The 22,248-nt window shown below is 54.5% G+C and overlaps 1 protein-coding gene across 6 annotated transcripts in view; it reads right to left on the bottom strand.

Annotated features, from left to right (window-relative positions):
• RGS3 (regulator of G protein signaling 3) overlaps positions 1-22,248 on the bottom strand; it is a 113,741-nt gene that overhangs the window by 74,548 nt on the left and 16,945 nt on the right. For 4 of the 6 annotated variants that reach the window (XM_006096292.3, XM_023760099.1, XM_014462228.2 and 1 more), the window contains exons 6-13: positions 16,953-17,013; positions 15,742-15,832; positions 15,062-15,117; positions 8,665-8,746; positions 7,761-7,866; positions 6,455-6,806; positions 5,582-5,621; positions 185-381 (exon numbers count right to left, since the gene is read on the bottom strand). In XM_006096292.3, coding sequence (XP_006096354.1) covers positions 185-381; positions 5,582-5,621; positions 6,455-6,806; positions 7,761-7,866; positions 8,665-8,746; positions 15,062-15,117; positions 15,742-15,832; positions 16,953-17,013 — 985 coding nt within the window. Of the gene's footprint in view, positions 1-184; positions 382-5,581; positions 5,622-6,454; positions 6,807-7,760; positions 7,867-8,664; positions 8,747-12,585; positions 13,031-15,061; positions 15,118-15,741; positions 15,833-16,952; positions 17,014-22,248 lie in introns of those variants that run through there. The other 2 variants (XM_023760101.1, XM_006096291.3) reach the window with 2 other exon arrangements.

Raw genomic sequence — 22,248 nt, 5'->3', positions numbered from 1 at the left:
CTGCCCCAACTCTCCTGTTCTCCCTCTTGAAGACCTGTGCTCCCTCGGTATCACCCCCAGAATCCTGAGTACCTGGAGGGATTTGTCTTTCCCTAAAGGGGGAAATGAGGCATCATCCCCGAGTCCTGGGGTCAAGGACCCTCCTCTTTCTCACCTTCCCCTGAGGGACCAGCCACCAGCTCACCTGAACAAAGATGGGGAACACCAGGACCTTGGGAGCCAGAGTGACGTAGGTGCCATAGCTTGAGTGTGGGGTGTGTGGCCTCATGACTGAGCAGTTCTGGTAGTTCCCGTGGCCCTTCATGGTCTGCACCGTCTTCATCAGCCGAGACTTCTTCCCCAGGCCTGTATAGGACTTCCCTTTACTGGGACTCCCCGATTCTGTAGAACAGAGATGGGGGGCCGTGAGGCACTGCCATTACCCCTGCAAAGGCATCCCCTCTGCAGAAATAGGGAACAGACTCAGTCCACAGCCATCTGCTGTGAGATCGGCTACGTGCCAGGCCCTGTGCAAGGTGCTGAGACTATAGGGAGGCCTCAGAAGGGCCTCAAGGAGTTCCCTTGCCATCTGTGAGAGATACTGACGTGTAAATAAGCACCCCCACGGCGAGCACGGAGCTGGGAACCACCCACTGTGACGGGGGGTGGGGGGTGCAGACCCCATCTGGTGACCCAGGGCCCGCATCAGACCTATCGGTTTGGCCTCGTACTTAAAAAAATCAGGAAATCTCTCATGTGAAAAACCAGGAGATCTGACCTCACCAGGCCCACAGTCCCACGCAGAACCATCACTTGGGCCACAGCAATGAGCGCCCAGGTGGCAGAACACTGCTCTCCGCTTTCCACCATCCCCACCGCCCCCTGCACACACCCAGCTCAGCACACCCATTCCATCGCCTCCCAGGTCCCATGGGCAAAGGGTCTAGAGACCCAGTCTCTGCGGTGGCAGCAGAGACGGTGGGCTTGCCCGGGATGTATTGAGATGCAGCCTCTATCAGTCAAGGGAGCTGGGGCAGCCGGGCTCACCTAAGTCAGTCTAGAATGAGGAGTGGCACCTGCTGCCCCAGTTCTCAGGACAGAGCCCCAGCTTGAAGCTAGATGGCTGTGCCCAAAGCCCACGCCTCTGCTTACTAGCTTGGTGACCTTCAGCAGCTCACTTCCCCCTCAGAGTCTTGGTTGCCTCAACTCTAACGACAGCACCAAGCTCACTGGGTTGCTGTGAGGATTCAATGAGATGCTCCAAGTCAAGCCCCTAGAACAGTGCCTGGGACCTATAGGTGTGAGATAAAAGCTGCTGACGTGGGGTCCTTGTGGCTGTGATCCCTCCACACGGAAAAGCAGGTTAGCCAGGTGCCTCAGGGACTCTGGGAATCCTGGGCTTAGTCGCAGCCAGGAGGTCCTCCCAGCTGTGCCACCAACTCAGAGGTTATTCTAATCAGAAAAAGGGGAGAACAAGGGCAGGGGGTGGGGGAGAGACACCGCCAGGAAAGAGAGCAGAAGACTGCAGGGGGTTCCTCTTTAAAAGGCAGTGCTGGGCACACACCCTCACCCTGAACAGCGGTGGCCCACAGGACTTTATCGGGCCCCGTCCAACGGGCAGAGGAGCAAAACACAGAGTACCTAAAGCGTCAGGGATTCTAGGACGCAAGCGGGCAGGAGGCAAACCCTGGAGCACTCAGGGGTCCTGCTGCCAGCTGGGCACCTGACCAGTCTTCCTTGACCTGCATGTCCCCGGGGTCAAGGTCGCCTTCCACCACCCCCAGTCTTGGAAGCCAGAGAGTGAACAGGTGGCCGACCCCGCTACACCTCGGGGAAGCTCCCCACCAACGCGAGGTCCACGGCCTCAGAGGAAAAACTCAGCTCAGAAGGTTTCACACTTGCTTCCTACGCCCACCGCACACCCCTGCTCCCCAAGCACGGTGAGAAAAACAAGTCGACACCTCCCCCACAAGTGACCACCTATCCCTGCCGTATCTCGGGGCAGCACTCATACCATAATCACTTAAACCACTTCCTGACTCTTCGGGGAGGTGCTGAGAGAAGAGTAGAAAGAGCCCGCGTCTAGGACAGGGGTGGGGGTGAGGGTATAAGATGTCTACCCCAGGCCAGGTCCAAGCTGCAAGATCCTGGCCCCTTTGCTGGAAGAATCCATCCTGCACTAGACTTATCAGGGGATCACTTGGTCAGGTATATCAATGTCTAACCACTGTACTGCACACCTGAAACCAATGTAATATTGAATGTCAACTGTAATTGGAAAAAAATAAAATTTAAAAGAGAACCCATCCTGTGTCTCTCAGGATTTCAGTTGGACAAGACACCTGAACGTGAGCACTGGCTTCCCCAGAACCCCTTCTCTGAGGTACCTTCCCGCTCTGACCAGAGTTCTCTCCACTGCAAAGTGGGGATTGTACAGGCTACTGCATTGCCTGTCCCAGGGCCAGTGTGGGGCACACAGGAGAGACCTGATGGGGAAGGGCTTGGTGAATGGAACCAAACGTGAGTGCACAAGGGGCCATTACAAACCCCAAACCAACCAATAATCCACCCGTCAGGGCTGGCATTAGGACAGGACTGCTGGGCCTCAAACAAACCGCACCTGGGGTGACAGGGGCAGCCTGGAACTAGACGTCACACAGGCAAGCCTAGACCAGAGAAGGCAGACCACACAGGACTGCCAAGCAGGGGACTGCGGCAAAACAGACCGAAATTAAAGAAAGGTACCCTTTGCTGGTCTGGCCCTGGGCCCCCGTCTCAGATGTTTAAAAGGATGCATCTCTTCCCTTCCCCAGCCCAGCTGCACAGGGCAGTCACAGCACCTTTGCTCGGCCTTGGAGAGCCATGAATGAGCCATTTGACACACACCTCTGCCTTCGGGTGGAAAGGGTTTGCTCAGCTCCATTTTATAGACGAGGCTACTGAGGCCTGGGTGGTTGAGTGACTTGCCCAAGGTCATTTGGCCAGTGAATGGCACATGGCAGGATCAACCCAACCTAGGTGGCTGTCCTGCCCTCGAGCCCCCTCTCCACACACCCCTGGATAATGTGTGGCAAGTGGGCGTAGTTCTCCAAACTGGGTTTTGAAGTATCTTTCTAAAAAAGCAATTCAGATTGCAACCCAGATACTGAGCTCTGTGAAGGGAAGCTACTTGACTTCCCTCCTGCTACCTCTGACCACCTCTGCCCCAACCCCCCATATCACCCTTTTTGGCTCTAACACCTGCTTCACGGACCAAACACAGTAACCGTTCGTCTTTGCTCCTGGCAGCCAGCCATCCCGGCAGTGGCGAATCTGAGGCTGGGCCGCCTTCACAGGGCAGGGGACAATGCTGAGGGTCACAGCAGCCCAGGGGAACATGCCAACCACAAGCAGGCAGGCACCCCAGGCCTCAGAAGGGCACCAGACCCCATTCAACACAGGATGGCTCAATCCTTCCTCCTGAAAGGAGGTCAGGCAGCCCAGCCAGAGGAGGGGACAGAAGTAGGCCCCCTGGTGACAGCCTTAGCCTCTGGAGAGCCCTGAGTGTGTCTAAAGGAAGCTTTGTGCCCTGGATTCCATGCCTTCCTCTGAACCCCAGGACTTGGAGCTATACAGACTCGATGCCCGGTAAAGAGCAAAGATGTCCTTGGAGACCGAAAGGATGTTTATTATGAAGGAAGGTCAAGTTCGTCATGTAATGCATTCAGAAAGTTACTGTCATTATTAACATCATCATCATTGCCTTACTGTCCTCGCCCCACAGCTGAGATGGCTGTGCCCTTCTTGGGCCTCTAAGTACTATATTATTCTCAGAGGGGAATCGCAATGTGGACACAGGTTGGGAGGAGAGCAGGGCGACTCAGAGGCAACTCTCAGCCTGAGAGGGAACCAATTCCCAACCTCTAGCCCCCCACAGGCGACTCGCCTCTCCAGCCTCACTCTGGGGCCAGTCTGCAGACCCCTAGAGGCCACCGGAGCCACTCTCCTTCAGTCAGCTGAGTACAGAAAGTCTACCGACCACTGCCCTCGGTCACACGTCTGGCACTGGACACAACAATGAGCTGGCCCAGGCCCTGCCCTTAATGAAGTCACCATTTAGCAGCGGCATCTCCACTCTAACCTAATGTACCAACTAAAAGCTTTGGTAAAACTCAGTGTTGAGTCATGATCAGACTCCTCTCTAGAAGGAACACAGATTCATTTCCGACAGAAGAGGCCCAAGTACCAAATGCCCCCGCCTGGAGGGGATGAAGATGTCCGTCAGCAGCACGGAGCCTCATGGGAGCCCTTCCCCCTCACCCCCCCGAAAAGGCACAGGCATTCTTCCAAGTAGCCGCTCTAAGCAAGCGTCATCTTCACAGGACTGATGGAGGGGGACGGAAGGCACAAGTGCAAGTGGCTGGGAGAAGGCCACTCTCAAGGAAGAAGGTCAAAGGGCACTCTGCAGGCCCTAGAGGAAGGGCTCAGGCATACCCAGGTAGGCATCACGAACCACCTGGCAAGGCTGGTCTCAACATTCTAGTCAGAATCTCCAGCAGGCACATAGGGGGCCTGAAGGAATGCCCAGCCAGTTCCAGCACCAAGACTGATAGCTCAGGCTTCCTAAGAGAAGGAGTCGATCTTGAGCCGCTTCTCTCCCTGGCCCTTAAGAAATCGGTCCAGGGTTTGAAGGCCAAAGGAGAAGAATTATTCAAACAGCAGACATTTGCACTTCAAAGACAACTACCCTCTGTGTAGCACCTCTCCGTATACAGGCTACTACCCACAACCACTACCTTCTTTAACTCTCCCACAACCCTCTGAGGTGGAAATTACCAGCCCCATTTTATAGATAAAGAAACTGAGGCTCAGTGAGGGCACATGAGTTGATCAAAGTCACACAGCTAGGACTCCAATTTGAGACCTCCCAGCTCCAAATTCCATGCCTCCCTTCCATGCAGACCTGACCATGCTGCCTACAGCACCTAACATCTATTGGTTGCTCAGTAAAAATTGGAGGAATCTCAATTGAATGCCCGAGTCCTATACACCATCTCTTAGACAAGATCCCCTACTTCTTCCTCCTTAGGCAGACTCCAAGGCAGAAAGACACTGGGGTTCAAAACAGCAATCAGACTATCAATCCCCAGAGGAAAGTGGGGGAGGGTGGGGGTAAGGGGAAGAGATCAACTAAAGGACTTGTATGCATGCACATAAGCCAAACCAATGGATACGGACAACAGGGGGATGAGAGCATGAGTGGGGGGGGGGGGGAGTTTGGGGTTAATGGGGGGATGAGGACACATTTGTAATACCTTAACCAATAAAGAAATTAAAGATTAAAAAGAAAAAAGAAAACTAGCAAACTATGATGAAGGTTGTAGGGGAAACTCATGTATCAGCACATTAAAAATTGAAGTTTCTCTTTGAAAAAAAAAAAGACACGGGTTCAGTGTGGGAGAAAATGTACCACGAGGAAACAGAGTCTGCATCAACATGGGGGGGGGTCTTGACCCTGTTGAGAAGGCCTCCAACCTCAGAGGAGGAGGCTGGGCCTGGCCCCCCGGCTGACCTCGCAATCTCTCAAGGGCTCGGAGGGCACAGCAGCAGAGGACCCACTCACCTTCGGGGATGGCATCCTCCTGGTACACAGGCCGCAGCAGCTGCAAGGCAAAGGCAGGAGAACCACCTCAGCCCCAGGCGCAGGGCAGGACAACCGGCAGGCTGCTCGCCCCAGCCTGGCGATGGGAAGGGAACACCTCGGGGCACTAGGGAAAACGGCAACCCTGCTACCAAGCTGAGAGGGGGCTTGGGAATAAGTCCAGAAACCTCCAGAATATTAGAGGTGAACAGGCTACAGCTGTCAACAAGTCTAACCCCTGGGCCAAGTCCCCACCTTCCTTGAAGGCAGCTTGTTCCAAAAAATGTTCCATGGAACATCGGCACTGAGCGATGCTAACAACCCTGCCACAGGGTGCGCCCCAGGGGGGTCTGGGAAATGCTGAGTGAAACAAGGTTAAGCCACCGTCTCTAGTGCGGGACAACTGGGACAGGCTCCAATGGGCTAGTATGCATTGGGATAGTGCTCAAACTTATTTGACTTCAGAACACTTTTCCCAAAAAAATATCTCATGGGGGTAATGTTTTGGGGCGCACACTCCATCATCCCACCCTGTCTGCTTTCACACCTTTTATGACTGGGGACTCCCCCACCACCACCCACAGCAGCCCATCCCATTGTGGGGAAGTGCAGGCTGGCACAAAGCTCTCCCCAGCTCTTCCTTCTTCTTCTACCTTGTGACATCCCCTGGTTCTGTGTCTGTGTCCTGAGCCCACAGAGGCCCACCTGCTCTCCACACCCAGGACAGCCCTGCAGCCACGGAGCTAACACACACTCCCATCCCCTTGCAGGCTCCTCCCCACATAATGTTGAGTCTTTTCCTGGACTCACACAGGGACCCATGCCCTTCACCTTCCCCGAACCAGCTGTCCATACCTGGCTCCCAGGGTTCAGCGGGGCCAGGATGATGTAGTTGGGGTCGGTGGGGGCAGTGGCACGGGACAGCGCCGGCAGGGTGTGCTGGCCCCCGCGCTTGGCCACCTCGGTGTAGCGCTCCCAGCCTCCGAGCAGCAGCCCATCGGAGCTGTCACATACCAGGTGGCAGCTGTGGCGCTGCTCAGGCCGAGCCTGGGCCCCGTGGGCGCAGTTCTTCTCCCGCTTGTTGGGGGGCAACTGGAGGTCATGGGCCGACTTGCAGGACGCCCGCCGCAGGACCCCGCCATCCGGGCCTGGCTTGACTTGGGGGACCAGGCGCCACACGAGCAGGATGATCTCACTGGGGCAGCTCCTGGAAACATAGAGAAGTTGAGTCTGGGGGAGACCAGAGTCAGCTGGGGCCAGGGCCTACAGGGGCAGAGAGGAAGAGTAGGGGAGGGGGAGAAGCCCCTAATGTCAGGGCAGGAAGGGGGACAAGAGACCATGTGAAACAGAGATGGCATAGGGTTCCCTTAGGACAACCCTAATGGACTGGCAGAGGCTGAGAAGGGTGCTGAGGCCAAGGCCAGGTTAAACAAGAAAGAGTATCAAATTCTGCCGAAACCGGTTTGGCTCAGTGGATAGAGCGTCGGCCTTCGGACTGAAAGGTCCCAGGTTCGATTCCGGTCAAGGGCATGTACCTGGGTTGCGGGCACATCCCCAGTGGGAGATGTGCAGGAGGCAGCTGATTGATGTTTCTCTCCCATCGATGTTTCTAACTATCTATCTCTCTCCCTTCCTCTCTGTAAAAAATCAATAAAATATATTTAAAAAAAAAGAGTATCAAATTCAATTAGTGACGTCTGTGGGCAAAATATACGCCAGGAGGAGCAAGCAAACACCTGCATGCGTCCATTCATCCAGTCACTTTAGAAGCAGGCCAGCGATGGGCCATGAGGGTTCTACCCCAGCCGGCCAAAGTTTAGAGGGCCCAAACATTTTCAAAAGTTGTTTTTTTTTAATTGGGCATTTGACACATTTGCAACATCTACACACCCTTTAAAACAATGGGCTTAGCTGTGAGGTAGCAGAAATAATTAGCTCAAGTAGAAAGCCACCCCCTGGAACCAGAGGGTTGGTTTGAGAGCTCCTTCCCTGCTGTTTGAGCCCTGAACCTTCCATTTGCAGGCTGAGAACCCGATTCCCTGAGGGGCAGAGTGAATTGCTGACGGCTGGGCAAAGGAGGGAAGGATAAGGCCCCGTGCCAGGGCTGGGGAGGGGAGGCGTGCCACCAGCCGGGCCTCAGGCAGCCCCTGGCCCCTCTCACCGGATCTCGTGGGCCAGCTCCACGCATTTCCAGTGCTCCACGGGCCTCTCGTTCAGCTGTAGCACGGTGTCCAGCTGCTGCAGCCCTGCCCTGTCTGCCGGGCCCCCTGCAGGGACAAAAAAAGGACACTCAAGGGCTCCTCAAGCCCACAACCCACTGGAAGGACCTGGGGTCCTTTGCTTCCCCAGTGACCCAGGACAAGGACTGCCGCTCTGTTTCTTCATCTGTGAAAGGAGGGGCCGACCTTGGTGGCTCCCAGGGACCCCAGAGGAACATACCCTTCACCTGTTCACACTTCTCTGCTTCCAGCCAGTCCCACCCCACTCCCCAGGGCCTCCCACCCCCTGAGGGCCCTTCTTTGGTACCAGGCTCACACACTTCATTCATTCCTTCAGCATCAAGTGCCAACCTCGTGCCCGACCCATGCAGGCACTGGGGTCACCCAGACCACCGAGCATTGGCTTCTCCTCCTGAGATGCTCACGCTGTGATTAGGAGAAATCTTTTCTTTATGGAAAATAGGAAGGGGATGCCTGTGTTTCAGTGCTACTCAGGCTTGGCATAGGATAAACTGCCAATTCCTAAACAGAGTTCAGAAATGACTCCTTTTCCCATGCAGCCATTATTGAAAGTATAGGTTTAGTTCCTGTTTGAAATGCTGGGGAAGCCAAAATATAAAAATCTATTTTCATTTTGATAAAGACACACAGACAAAAAAGAGCGGGCCTATTTTCATAAACCTCAATTTTCTCTGTGGTCATTTGAAAATATTATTCTTCTCGTTTTGAAAGACGAGGCCGCATGTTGCTCCACTCTGGGGCTCCCCTTACAGTCCACGGTCTTGTTTGCACAGCCCGCATGTGCGGCAGGAGAACGGGGCTGCATCACCCAAGACACTCACTTACCCGAATCCACCGCCTGGACGCGGACCGGAGAGTCACAGCAGATGGTGAAGCCGAAGCCATCCTTCCCCCTCGGGATGGTGATCTAGGACACAGCCCGGCCCAGTTACTCCCAGGGGCCGACCCAAGGTCAGGACGCCCACAGGCCCCACCCCAGAGCCACCCTCCTCTCTCACTGGAGCCAAAGAGGAGGCTGGCCAGCCTCTCACCGTCCCTGTCTCGGCCCAGGCCTCTTGACCACTGGGTTGTGGGCCAAGCAGGAAAGCTGGGAGCTCAGGCCGATGCGGAGGCTGGGATGGAGAGAGCCTTGAAAGGGCAAACCTCGCCTTCCTCGGCCCAGCTGACATGCAGCCCTTTCCCAAAGGCCCACTGGACCTGCACATCTGCACTTGGCCTGGGAGCCACTGCCTGCTTGGTCCCTTTCTCCTCCCCAGAAATAAAGCCAACCTGGTCGCTGCCTTCCCAGAGAACAGGAGGAGGAAGGCAGGGACACATACACGCACACCCTCAAGTCAGAGGTCACAGGGCAAGTGCTGGGGTTCTCAGGGCCGTCCATCGCCAGAACTCGAGGCATCCAACGAGGGCTCCCAGGTGAGGGGGCAGGTGAGGACATCGTCAGGCCTCCCCACTGAACCCGCACTGGCCACTGACCTCACTGTGCCTGCGGAGGCCCGTGGGCCCGTGTGCAGGGCAGCTCCACAAGCCCTCCTTTCAGAAGCCCCCTGGAAGGGCTGTGCCCTCGGATGCTCTTTACAAGGCATTCAGTCCCTGCTGCGTGCCGGGCTCTGCTGAGGTACGGAAGCATGAGGCCTGGGTCTCTGGCTCCCAGAGAGACATGAGGGCACACAAGTCTTTCCGAAGCAAAGCAGGACATGACAAGCATTATAGCAAAACATGAAGGCCGCGCTGGGAATGGCTCTCTGTGCTTGGCTTCACGCACCGCAGGAACGCAGCAAGTGCTAAGTTAATGAGGACAGCCCGGCAGCATCCCACTGGCAGTGGGGAGCTGGGGGGCTGGCGGGGGCGGGGGGGTGCAATACAGTCTGCTGACTCAATTCAGTTCAGTCTTGCTGTGTTCTCCCTCTATGCTCCCCCAATTAGGCTTTGGGCGGAGTGCACAAGGCACAGCCTGGCCCACCCAAAAGTGATTCCAAGCTGCTGGGAACAGGTGCATGAAAGCAACAGAAAACAGGTTCAGGGGGGCTCCAAGAGACCCCCTGGAAGTGGATGGAGTGGGCCCTGGCGAGGCACAGGGAGGGTGTCCCAGGCAGGCTGGGAAAGAAGCCAGCTCAGCAAGCCTGGAAAGGTCAGGGCTGCCCGCCTGTCAGGAGATTCTCTTCAAGGCTAGGTGCCTGGCATTCACCTGCCAGCTGTCGCCAAGGTCAGGCGTGAGGAAGGGGAGGGCCAGGGGCCCAGGGTGACCAAGGCGCTTGGAAGCTGCCAGGAGGCCCCTGAGGCTCTGCTTCCCACCAGCCCTGGGACTGGATTCAAAGCAGAGTTTTTAAAACAGGAAATCTGACAGACAAGGGGAGGGGGGAGGGGGGCAGGAAAATACCCTGTTCCCATAAGAATTCTGGGAAAACACGCAGCTAAGACAGGAAGAGAAAAAAATGGAAAGAAAGAAAGAAAAACAAACGCTGGAGTAAGTGCGGAAAGCCAGGCCGAGGCTGAGGGAAGCTGTCAGGAGCCTGGTCCACTCCACACGACCAGGGATCCTCGGGGCCTGGCGACTCACCCTCAACCCAGGCGGAAGCTGGGATTCCAAAGTCTTGCCAGCACTTCCCTCGCCCTACCCCACAAGGCCCACAGCCCCTCTGGCCTCGGCGCAGGCTCTGAAAACAGGTCCTAGCCCCCTGTTTCAGGCACGGTGCTGACAATTAGGGACTGGCTCCCGAGTGGAGTCTGGAGTTGAACTGTGTGCTCCAGCAAAACAGCCTCCCACATCCACACCCTGATCTCCTCATCCAGGTGGCACCGTGGACTGGAGCGCCTTCTGCCTTCCTGGGCACCAGCCTAAGAAGAGCCAGCCGGGTCCCTGGTCCAAGACAGCTGGGGGTGGGGAAGGCTGGGAAGAGGAGAGGGGATGAGGAAGCAAAGGGTGGGACCGAGGGAAGGAAACAGCATTATTCTCTGGCCATCGTGAGCACTGGCCACGCTGAAAAGACGGGGCTCAAAGAACCTGAGCCTCACTGCAGCCCTGAGTGGAAGGCAGGGCCCGTTTAAAAGAGAAAGAAAGTGAAGCCTCCCGCTCTCGGTCCTCCTCTCTGACCTCAGGCCTCGGGGTCAGGAGGTGAGGAGAGCAGCCCCGCCCTGACTCCAGGACCTCGGTGGTGGCTCCTGGCGGAGGCCGTCCCTCCTGGGGGTGGTCCTTGCTCTTTCCTGTCCGGGGCAGGAACTGCCACTGCTCCTGGATCTCTCCCGTCGCCGCCCCTCCCTTCTGCCCTCCTGCCTGGTTTCTGGTCCCCTTCCACGCCTAGACTTCATCTCCAGCTGCCCCAGGTGCCTTGGCAGGCGCTACACACAACATTCCATTTATTCTCCCAGCGTCATCCCTGGGCATTAGCATCCCTTCCCACCGACGGGGAGACTGAGACTCGGGGAAGAAAAGTGACGTGCTCAGGGCCACAGCTGAAGAACGGCAGAGCTGGACTTGAGCCCGGGTCTGACAAAAAGCTGGTGCTCTCAATACGGCACTGGTTCCTAGCGCAGGCTTGCCTTGAACTTGAGCCCCAGAGCCCCAGGCCCAGCCCCACACTCATGCCTGGCCCCATTGTGACTGCAAGGTGCCTGTCGTCCCAAGGTGACCAAGGACTTCTTGACCTCCCATCCAGTGCCCTCGCGGCCTCACCACTCCGCCACCCGGTGTGGCAGGGGCCACTCTGCCTGGCTCCAGGAGGGTGGGAGGGCAGGGTGGGGCCGTGCAGGGAGGGAGGACTGAAGGGAGAACCTGTGGGTCTCTGGCTGTGGGGCTGCCGTCAGGAGACCCCTCTGGGCATCTCCCTTGGACCTAAGGCTGCCTGTCCCAAGGAGTCAAGACCCAGGTTTCAGTCTGTGCATTAAAACACACAGAGGGACTTTTCTGTACTTACACAATCAGAACCTTTCTTAGCTCCCATTCCCAAAATCTGGACATCCCTTTCCTGCACCCTCACTGAGCCCATGGCTTTTTTTTTTAATAAGGGAAAATGTCCATCACAGAAGAGGCTCAGAGACTAACGGATCCTCGCTCCCACTCGGCCCTGCGTCCTGACTGGAGGCTGAGAGGCCAGACCCTCTCGGTGAACATGGGCTCCAGAGCCAGAGGACTCCGGATCCGCCTCAAGGTATCCGTGGGGAGGAAAATCATGTGTGCATGTCCATGGGTGAGCGTGTACGAGAAAAATCACGTGTGCGTACAAAAACAGAAACATCCTATCTCACATGCAAGCGCGCACTGACTCAGGCAGAAACAGTCACACAATCACACACACGCGCACACAATGCAGGACAGGCACTGCTGACCCATCGGAAGTAGGGAAAGTTCGCAAAAATATAAAGTTAGCAAAAAAAAAACCCCACAAACCCCGGCTGCTCAGCAACTTAGCCACTTGCATTCTCAGGCTTGGGGCACTTTTTTAACAACCACGCTGCCACAAAATAAGAAAACAGAAAATCTATCAATAATCCCACGAGGGACACCACCCAGCCACTGGTTAGGACAACACAGAGCTGGACCCCATCGGCCCCTAGAGAGAGGGGCAGTGGGCGAAGGCTGGGTCTCAGGTCCAGCTCCTGCCTCTGTCCTCCCCTTAAATCAAAACGAACCTGCAAGGCGCAGGAGGGGACAAGGACAGCCACAAGGGGAGAGAAGTCCTGCTAGGCTAAGCCCCCAACCCTGACCCCCAGTGACACCCCATGCCGCCCCTCAAAGGGCCGAGCACCCACCTGGCGGTAGCGGCGCTCCGAGCACACCTTGCAGAGCCCGTTGAAGCGGTTCATGGCTGCAGGTCCTGCTCCGCTGCTGCCCCATGAAAACCCAGCTCTCCCCCCAGCAGTAGGAGCCCGCACTGCGCCCCGTCAGCCTGGCATGACCGCCCTGGGAAGCCCGCCCCGCAGAAGAATGGCAGGAAATCACCTCTCACCTCCCCAGGCCCTGTCTGTGCTGTGTGCCTCTGCATGATAAGCCCGAAGGCTTCCTGAAACCTCAGAATGACAAGGAAGAGGGAGAGTTTTATATTAAAATTCCTGTCAACTAGTTAGTATTCCCCGGGCCCAGCGGGGAGAGGGCGCCTTTGTTCTGGCTGCATTCTCCGCCGTGGGCCGCTTGGTGATTCCAGTGTTCTCACAAACACCCCTGGCCACAGGAGAGTCCGGACAGAAAACACGGCCCACTCTCCACCAGTGCTGCCTCTCCCTGCAAATCCCAGGGTCCCCCCCCGCCGCAAATCCAGGGGACCAACGCAGCCTACGGAATCGAAGTCAGGGGGTTGCGCCCTCAGATGTACCAGCTCACCACAGGGAACATGAAACATTTGGAGTCTGAGGACCTGCCTGCCACTCAGCAGCTACTTAAAAGCCAGCTTCCTCACCCTTGTAAGTGGGCTGCTTTCAGGTCTGAGTAGCCCATAAAGGCAAATTGGGGAGGGTTTCCAATCACCAGATGGTCCAGCCTCCGCATTTTACCCATGAAGAAGCGGAGGCCTGGAGCAGTCAAGGTCACACAGCTGGGTAGTAAGGAGCAGGGACCAAACTCCATTCTCGTTCCCTGTCCTGTAGCACAGCACCTGGTGAGCCTACACCCGCCTCAGAGTCCCTGGGGAAACCCCCCGCCCACCCACATCCTTGATGCCAGAGAGTGTCCCTTCGTCCAGCCCAGCTTTGGTTGTCATGACAGCGGACAGGTCACCCAGGTTTCTGGGCCTCCATCTCCCCATCCACACAATGGACAAGTTGAACAGGTGACTTGGGGCGGGGGGGGCGGGGGGGGGAGGGGCTCTCACCCACCCCAACAAAGCCTCCAACAATCATGTCCCCTTGGCTGAGTCCTACAGACAACTTCAGGTGTGCAAGCCCAGGAAAATCAAATGCGCCTCAGAACAATGCGCCCTGGGCTAGGGCCTGTGCGCAGAAGCAGGGCCTTCCCAAGCCACCTGGAAGCCTGCAGTGTGGGTGTCTCTGTGGCCCGCACAGATCACCAGCGAGGCTCCCTGCTCACTGTCCTCTGTGACCACAAGTACGGAGAGAGGGAGAGAGGTCATTGCAGGTCCCCCACTGCAGCTAGAAGACAGTTTTAAACGACTAAGAAAGCCACATAAAAAACAGTAACTGACCAGTTCCTCTAACACAGTGCTATCCAATACAGCAGCAACTAGATACATGTGCAAGGTGAATTTAAATTAAAGTCAAATAAACGTCAGGACCTCGGTCAGACTAGCCACATTTCAGGGGCTCAATAGCCACAGGCAGGCAGTGGCTGGCTACCATATTGGAAAGCATGGCTGTAGGCCAGTGATGGCGAACCTTTTGAGCTCGGCGTGTCAGCATTTTGAAAAACCCTAACTTAACTCTGGTGCCGTGTCACATATAGAAATTTTTTGTCTTTGCAACCATAGTAAAACAAAGATTTATATTTTTGATATTTATTTTATATATTTCAATGCCATTTAACAAAGAAAAATCAACCAAATAAATGAGTTCGCGTGTCACCTCTGACACGCGTGTCATAGGTTCGCCATCACTGCTGTAGGCTGTAGGTTGTCCGCTCCATGAGGGCAGGGACATCTCTGAACCGTACACATCTGTGAGATGGGGAAGTGACAACCCCCTCGGAGGTGGGAGTCGGGATTAAATTCAACAACAACAGCACCTGGCATGCGGGACTACTCAGTCTCTGGGAGTTTGTTTCTCCCTCTCTAAGTTACTGAAGAAACCCATGGATCGATCACCTGCCATGTTCTGCCAGACGGAATGAATTTGGGGAATTCTCCCATCCCTACGTGAAGGCTCCCTCCTAGTTTCAAAGCCCTGATGGAGCGAGAACCATCGGTCTCAGGGTGAGACCCTCGGCTGCTCCTTGACACCGAGCAGCCCTAATCTGAGAGGCCAATTGGGCCTCGGTTCCAGGGAAAGCAAGGCGTGTGAGGAGACCTGTGGGGAAAGGAGGACTCGGCTTCAAGAGGCTGAAAGTCAAGAAGATCTGGATTCCTCCATTTCCAGGGCCAGGGCCTGGCTCTCCCCAAGCACGAGTAACCAGAGAGGAGCGTCAGAAATAATCCCTTAAAAATGCACACCTGCTGAGTTTCCGGGCACCAAGTGCTACCCTGTTTAGGGGTCTCCTGGGCCAAGGGACTGACCAAGAGCAGGTTCGAACCCAGAGCAATGCTCAGGCCCATGAGTCCAACCCCGGCGTGTCCCCACCTACCTTAAGTTCTTCCCCGTTCTCAGCGTCCTCACCTCCTGGCATTCTCAGCAGCGGGTCTGGAAGGCAACGGAGCAGCATCAGAAAGTGTCTGCTGGCATATAAGCGTCCGTCCCATAGACCACCCAGAGGCCCAGGCCAGAGTGCCAGGCCCACGTGGCTGCCCAGGTCACTCCTGGCCTCCAGGATGTGGGGATGCCCGAGCTCGGGTCAGTCAGGGGCTCCGGAGCCATGACTATGTATGGGAGGGACAGAACAGAGGAAATGCAAAATCCACGTCCTGAACCTCAGGACTCATGGCCAGGCCCGCGGCCCTGTCCACAGAGGTGAGTTAGCAAGGCAGCTGGAGAGGATCCTGAGACCACTGGCCCTGGCAAGGGGCCATGTAGGAAGCTCCTGAAGCCCACCCTCCCTGAGCTAGGAGTGGGACCGAACCACATGGGATCAGGCCTATAACCCTATCCAAGTCCAACCAGATACATAAAGGTACATGGGTAAGAGGCTACCTGCTGCCCACATACTAGCAGGGGTTCAAGAGAAGTCCTGTCTGATCATAGCTGGGATGACATCTGCCACAAAACACAGGCATTGATGCTACTACCCAGGAAGGGAATGGGGAGGTCAGGGGGGAAGGGGGAGTGTGGCAGCACATCTGGGTAGAAGCTGAGGTGGTGTGCATATACCTCTCAGGGGTCGCAGTCGCCGCCTAGCCACCTTCAGGTGCTTGGTCCGGCCCAGGTCCTCCCCCAGAAGGTAGTACCAGCCACTGATCTCCTGTCACAAGAGAAGACATGACACACTCAGAGGAGGCAGAGGGCACAGGTCAGGCAGCCACCAATACCCCTCACAGAGCAGCAGCACCTCTGCAGAGATGGACACCCTGGCCTCTCCGCCCCTAAAGAACTGTCGTAACTACACCTCCAGGAAGCCTTCCCTGATGCAATGAACAGAGCTGGTCCTCCCTTCTGCTGAATTCCCACAGCCTTTTCCCCTGAAATACAGTCTACTTGCATGCCTACCTCCCCCACTAAGCTGTGAACAGGCTCACTGATGTGCCTAGCACTGTGCCTGGTATACAGTAGGAGCCCAGTAAATGTTGACAGAAGGGAGGGAATGAGGGATGGAGGGAGATGCCAGAAAGTAGGCATCCGGAGGCTCCTGAGCAGTCTCCAGGGCGGAACATCTTCTCCCAACAGGGAACGAAGCCCAGGTTGCAGTCAAGACACTTGGGACCCACATACAGGATGAAGGGTCCTCAGCCACCTACCCGAGACCTCACTGCCAGGACACTAAGCTGGGTGACAGGGCCACCTGGCAACGTCGTGTGGCAGGCCCTCAGGACATCACCAGGGGTGTACAAAAGGAGCATGTCCCTCTCCTGCTCAAAAGCCTCCAGTTTGGGGGTGCAGTGCAGAGTAGAGATGGATGAGGGACTGGCTACCCAGGGGAGAGGTCTCTAGACCCCAAAGAGTCCTCATCCAGCCAGAAGAATAGCTCCATGGAGGATGTTCACTCCACCCTGGTACCTGCTTAGCCCAAAAACACAAGACCTGGTAGGTGACATCACGGTGACCCCTGGAGCATCCCGTAAGTACCTGGCCCTCCTCCTCCAGGGAAGCACCAGGAGTGCTCTGAGCTTCAAGGGACCTACCAGTGTCCTTAATGGCAGACACCAGGACCGGAGTCTCTGGGAGGACTTGGGGCTCCTAACAACTGCTCTCTGACAAAAATAAATCAAGAAGGGGCCCAAACCCTTGGCACATAGATGACAAACACAGTATTGTTATCCAGGCCACAGGGCACCTAACAGAGAAAGAAGCCCTACCCAAGGGCTTCCGGACAAAGCAACTGGGCCTCGGTGGGATGACCCTGCCAGAGCTTCCCTAGGACTCACCTTGTCTGGCGTCAGGAGAGACCTCACCCCGAAGCTCATGCAGCCGATGAGTCCACTCTGTCTGGGAGAACAACAGAGGCTTAAGTCAGCACCTTTTCCCTGGGGTATTTCAGGAAATCGATTATCAAGTGTAACGTGGGTTTGTCGGATGCACTGCGGTTTACATCATCTCATTTGACCTTTCCAACTTTCATGAGTTAGGCTGGAGAAAAGTTATTTGTCCATTTCACAGATGAAAAAACTGAGGCTCAAAGTTGGTCCTCTTCCCAAGGTCACTGGACTAATTAGTAGCAGTGTCCCGTGGGAAACCCAGGTGTTCCAGGTCGCGGGGCAGCACTCCCTCCATCAGCCACAGAAGCTCAGAGCTACCTCGCAGGTTTTAACTGTTCTGGTGCCAGTAGATCCAAAGAACTGGTCCCCGCAGGAAATTTCAGCTTCCATATTAGCTGATGATGCTCGATTGAGGACAAAGGTTACAAGGCCGCAAGCTCAAGAAGCTCTGTCTCAGGTCCAGGCAAGACCTGAGCAGATCTTGGACAGTTTCAGATCAAGATCAAAGGCAACAGGAAAGTCAACAAGAGCAACCTGACCTGGTGGCCAGGGGGGACAAGTAGGCGTGAACCAGGGACAGGCCTCATGGGGATGTCACTGTGGCGAAAGGCTGAGTTCAGGCGGGTCCTTCTTGGCTAAGAGTCATTCAAAGTTCCTGGAAGACTGTCCACTATTGATTGATACTGATTGATACTTGGCAGCTTTCAATAATGATGGCATAGATGAACACTAATGAAATGCAAACAATAACCTCGCTACTGCGAGAGAAAAGGAAATTCACAAATCTGTCCTTTAATGAGGAAAACGCCCACCAAAATATTCACAATGGTTGTTAATGAGGAACACCCACGAAAATTAATAATGATTGTATCTGGTAGGCGGGATTAGCGGAGGTTTTGTTTTCTTTGGGTTTTCAGTGTTTTCCAATTTTCATAGGGAACAAGCAGTACTTTTATAATCAGAAAAAAAAATAGTATAAAGGTATTGGCAAGTACTTCTATTCTACCACATCGTTCTTTATCCTAACACTAGAGTTGCTTTTTAATTTTTCTATTCTCTCTCCTAGCACATCCCCAACTCAGACTCCCTCGGATTGGTTTACTATTAATCGGGAAACAACCTGGGTATTTAGACTGGAGCATAGCCCTGGTGGTTGACGTCAATGTCTGAAAGACCCACACAGATCCAGCATGTTCTGTGGAAGGCACAATAGCAGAGCCAACATGGCATGAGCTCCTAGATGGGCAGTGAACTCCCTCGAGATGGGCCTCCCTGGAACCTGGCCTAAGGGGGCCTGAGCGAGGTTGGTGGCTATAGCCAGGGGTGCACCACAGAACCCCCTGAAGTGCCTGCCCACATCATATGCCCCAGAGTCTGCTCCCGGAGACCCAGACCCAGCCGTCTCAGGCGGGGTCCAGGCATGTGAGTCTAGAGAAAGCACCTACCGGTGCCTGCCCTAGTCAAGGACCCGTGGTCTAGAAGGCCTCTAGAAATGCGTATTATTTGCATTCTCCGGAAAGGGCGGCAGCTCACCACCTAACAGTCCTAAGCAAAGTAAAACTGGCTTCTTGCGGGTAACCCAGCCAAGTGAGGAGCGGAGATGCAGAATGCTGGGGCCTGGTTCTCAGACCGGCGAGCCTGCCCTGCAAATTCTGCACCTGGCCGGGTCCCTCCGGCTACTCTTACCCGGCTATGCCCCCTGCTCTCACTCCCTGCCCCCATTTCCTGCAGCCTGGACTCCACCTGTCTTCCCCTCTCCCTTGCCCCCACCCCCACCCATCATACGAGGCCATATCGATAATCCACCCAAAGAGGACAGGGTGATCACCCCAGCAAAGCGACCCTTCCACCTTCCCCTCCCCAGCCCACCACCAAAAACAAATACTCCTCCCTCCTGGCAAGTGGCCAAGGCAGCACCAACGGGGAGAGGCAGCTGCAGGGACCATCACAAGCGCAGATGCTGATCTGAGCTGCCATTCCACAGAAGCCTTGTCGAGACTTTGCCAAAGTCCTCGTCACCAATTTAATTCTGTTTGTCAACACATGCAAGAGCAGGCCAGCTGGCACCTAGGTGCCCACACGTTTCTCCCACACTGGGCCTGGCTGTAACTTTCTAAGTCTCCGGGCAGAGCGCTCCAGCTGTAATGAAGACTGCCTCTCCCTGCTCTTCGGTAAGTTCAGTTTTCATTCCCCGGTGCTTGGAGAATGCTAAATGGTTAATAGCCTCCTATGAGCGTTGCTTCCTGCTAAGGGGCCTCCAATGATTTCATGTTAATTCAGACAGAGTAAATGGTCACAATTCGTGTCCATTAGCAGCACCCTCCCTCTGAGTGTTCTTCAACTGGGCACTTCTGAAACCTGCTTTTGAAAAATCTGTGGAGGAAGAAAGACTTCGTTTGCACGTCACCCGAGTGCACAGCAATAGACCGGCCAGCTTGTAAAATTGGGAACGAATATGCACCCTGGACTGCCTGAAGTTTTGCTTAAGCACAAAGTCCCAGGAGCCAAGCCTTGGTGACTTCTGGATGCCAAACCCTGAGCTCAGTGAAGGCTTGACAAGTGGATGAATCCATTATGCCCATGGTTGGCAGGCACTGGGCAAGGAGCCACCGCATTAATAAGGCAAACATGCAGGAATTTAAATAGCAGTTCAGGACAGCAACACAGGGATGTCACTAGGCAGGGCGAGATGGACAGATGAACAGTGCAGGCAACAAATGATGAAAGCTCAGGAGGCAAGAGGTGGTTTAGGGCTAAGGTGCTCGAAGAAGGCCCAAAGAGGGAAGCCAGAGAGAGGGGGCGTGAGAGGGAGAGCATTTCAGGCAGAGGGAACGTTCAACACGAAGGCTCAGAGGTAAGGCTTCACGAGCACTCACGGGGAAGAGAACTTGGCTCCGTTTACTTTTGAGCCTAAAGTAGGAAACATCTGCAAGGCAAAAGGCATTGCTGTTTTGAGGGAATGCACTTTAATTCCGTCTCAGGGACCTTGAACTATTTCTGGGGCAGGGTCACTCCATCTAATCTCAATTTATTTTTAAGTTGATGGGTTAAATCGAACGCCTCTTCCCATTCATTATTTCTTTCCTTCGGCTCAGTCCCCATCTCTGGTCACAAGCTCCCTAACGTGACAGCACTGTCCTCGGCACTGAGGTCCTGTTTATGAAAGGAGATTCAAGGAGAGAGCACATGCAGAGTCCCCATGACCATGTGACACAGAGCAAGCAGGCTCTCCATAAATGTCGGTGCTACGAACATAAACGATTATGTGCTTCGGGCTTATGTGCGTGCTGCTGCTGCGGCTGTTTTTAACTTGGTGCATAACATTACAAATCTAAGCTTGTTCTCTGGCCCCAAGTTCTGAAAATGCTATGACCAGAGCTTCCATTCGGCTTTTACCATATCACCCAACAAAACTTTTAAAGAGCTCAGTTCCACAGCCAGTGATATTAAGGAATTACTGTCAGTTTTTAAACGTGATAATGGCATTGTGGGTTTCTTTTTTTTTTTAAGCCGTCTTTTATAAAGATATAGAGATGAGAGGAGATGATGTCTGGGATTTGCTTTACAATAATCCACTGGAAGAGGGGAAAGTGGGTGGGGCCACAGAAGAAACAAGACTAGCCACGTATTGACGATTGACGAAGCTGGGCTAAGCGTATGAGGGTTTATGCTATGATATTTTCTACCCTTTCATATGTTTGAAATTGTCTATACCTTCTTAAAAACTCACAGAACCTGAAAGCTGACAGTCACCTTAGAGGTCGGTGCATTTTACAGACGAGGAAACAGGCCCGATGCAGGGAAAGGACTTATCACGGTCTCACAGCAAGTCTGAGCGAGGCCAAAATCTAGTGTTCTGAGCCGGTTCTCCTCCGCTCCCACTGAAGAGTGAGAATCAGCCAGCCCCGCCGCCCCCCCACCAGAACGTTTTTGCAGATCATCTTGTTTCCCTAATACAAGTTTATAGTCCTCACTGGAAAGACCGTGAGAATTAATGAAATTGGTGCTTCCCTTTTATCTCCTATCATTTGCAAAATGTAACTGCCACACATTCAGCTGGATGGCATATAAAACGACGTTATAAATGCTATGGAAAGTACATGTGTTCCTCCGGGGCCTGAGATGTACTGACACAGAAAAAGTATGGTTTGGGAGTCATTCATCACCTGTGTGAGACTGTCAAGTGTCCTATAATGTGGCTACCAATACATGAGTTTGGCGCCAGACTGCCTGGACTTGCATGTTATTTTCATCACATCCTAGCTGTGTTATCTTAGGCAAGTTACTTAACCTCTCTGGGCTCTGTTTCCTCACCTGTGAAGGAGCAACCGTAATATCTACCTTATATGGTGTTATGAGGATTAAATCAGATAATGCATGGAATATGCTTAGATTAATGCCCTCGAGGAGTGGACCTTAGGTGCTTAATAAACATGAGCTGTGATATGTCCTGAGCCTGCAGAAGCCTCACTTTCCTCTTCTCTGAAAAGAGGGACAATAATAATTCCTACCTCTCAGGGTTGCTATGAGGATTAAATGAGATAATGTATGTAAAGTGCTCGGCACAGAGAAGAGTTCAATCAATGTTTGTTTCCTTCCTCCTGTAATTGTCTTTCATGTTGGTAAGTTGAAGGTCCGTCCTTCAGAGAAGCACAATTTGATTTGAGAGCGTGGAGCAAGGCAGGAGTTTCCTGCCATAGCTCTGTCTGCCTCCTCCCACTCAGAAGCCTCCTGGGTCAGATGATGGATCAATACTGCGCCTCCTACCGGCCGAGCCCTGAGCCCTGAGCCCTGAGCCCTGAGCCCTGAGCCCTGAGCCGTGGCTTGGTGCTGGCAGCTTTGTTCAGCAGGGCCCTCTGTTCCGAAACACAGGCCTGTCTGAGCCCGCTCTGTCCCTCTTGAGCTTTGGGTTGGGACTGTGACCACAAGTTCAACTGTGTTTTGTTAATAAGGAATCTCACTTTCCCAAAATAGGCAACAAGTGGAGACACTCACTGCCTCTGTCACGCTGTCATGCTGACTCACTCTCCGGCCTCACCTTCTTTTCCAAAAACTGTGAGCGCGTTGCTGACGTCTCCAGCACACCTCGGGCTCTCCCTGTTCTCCCAGGAGGGGGCTCACGGTGGGGGGAGCGACAGCTTCCAGCGGGGGGTCCGCCTCCGGCACCTGCTCCACTCCTTGCCACCACCCAGTGGGCTTGCCACATGTTTCTCTGACCCCCTCCTCTGTCGCTTCCGGGCTTCCC

The sequence above is a fragment of the Myotis lucifugus genome, unplaced genomic scaffold, assembly GCF_000147115.1.
Source record: "Myotis lucifugus unplaced genomic scaffold, Myoluc2.0 scaffold_173, whole genome shotgun sequence".
Taxonomy (NCBI): Eukaryota; Metazoa; Chordata; class Mammalia; order Chiroptera; family Vespertilionidae; genus Myotis; species Myotis lucifugus.
This window is presented reverse-complemented; position numbering and strand designations above follow the sequence as displayed.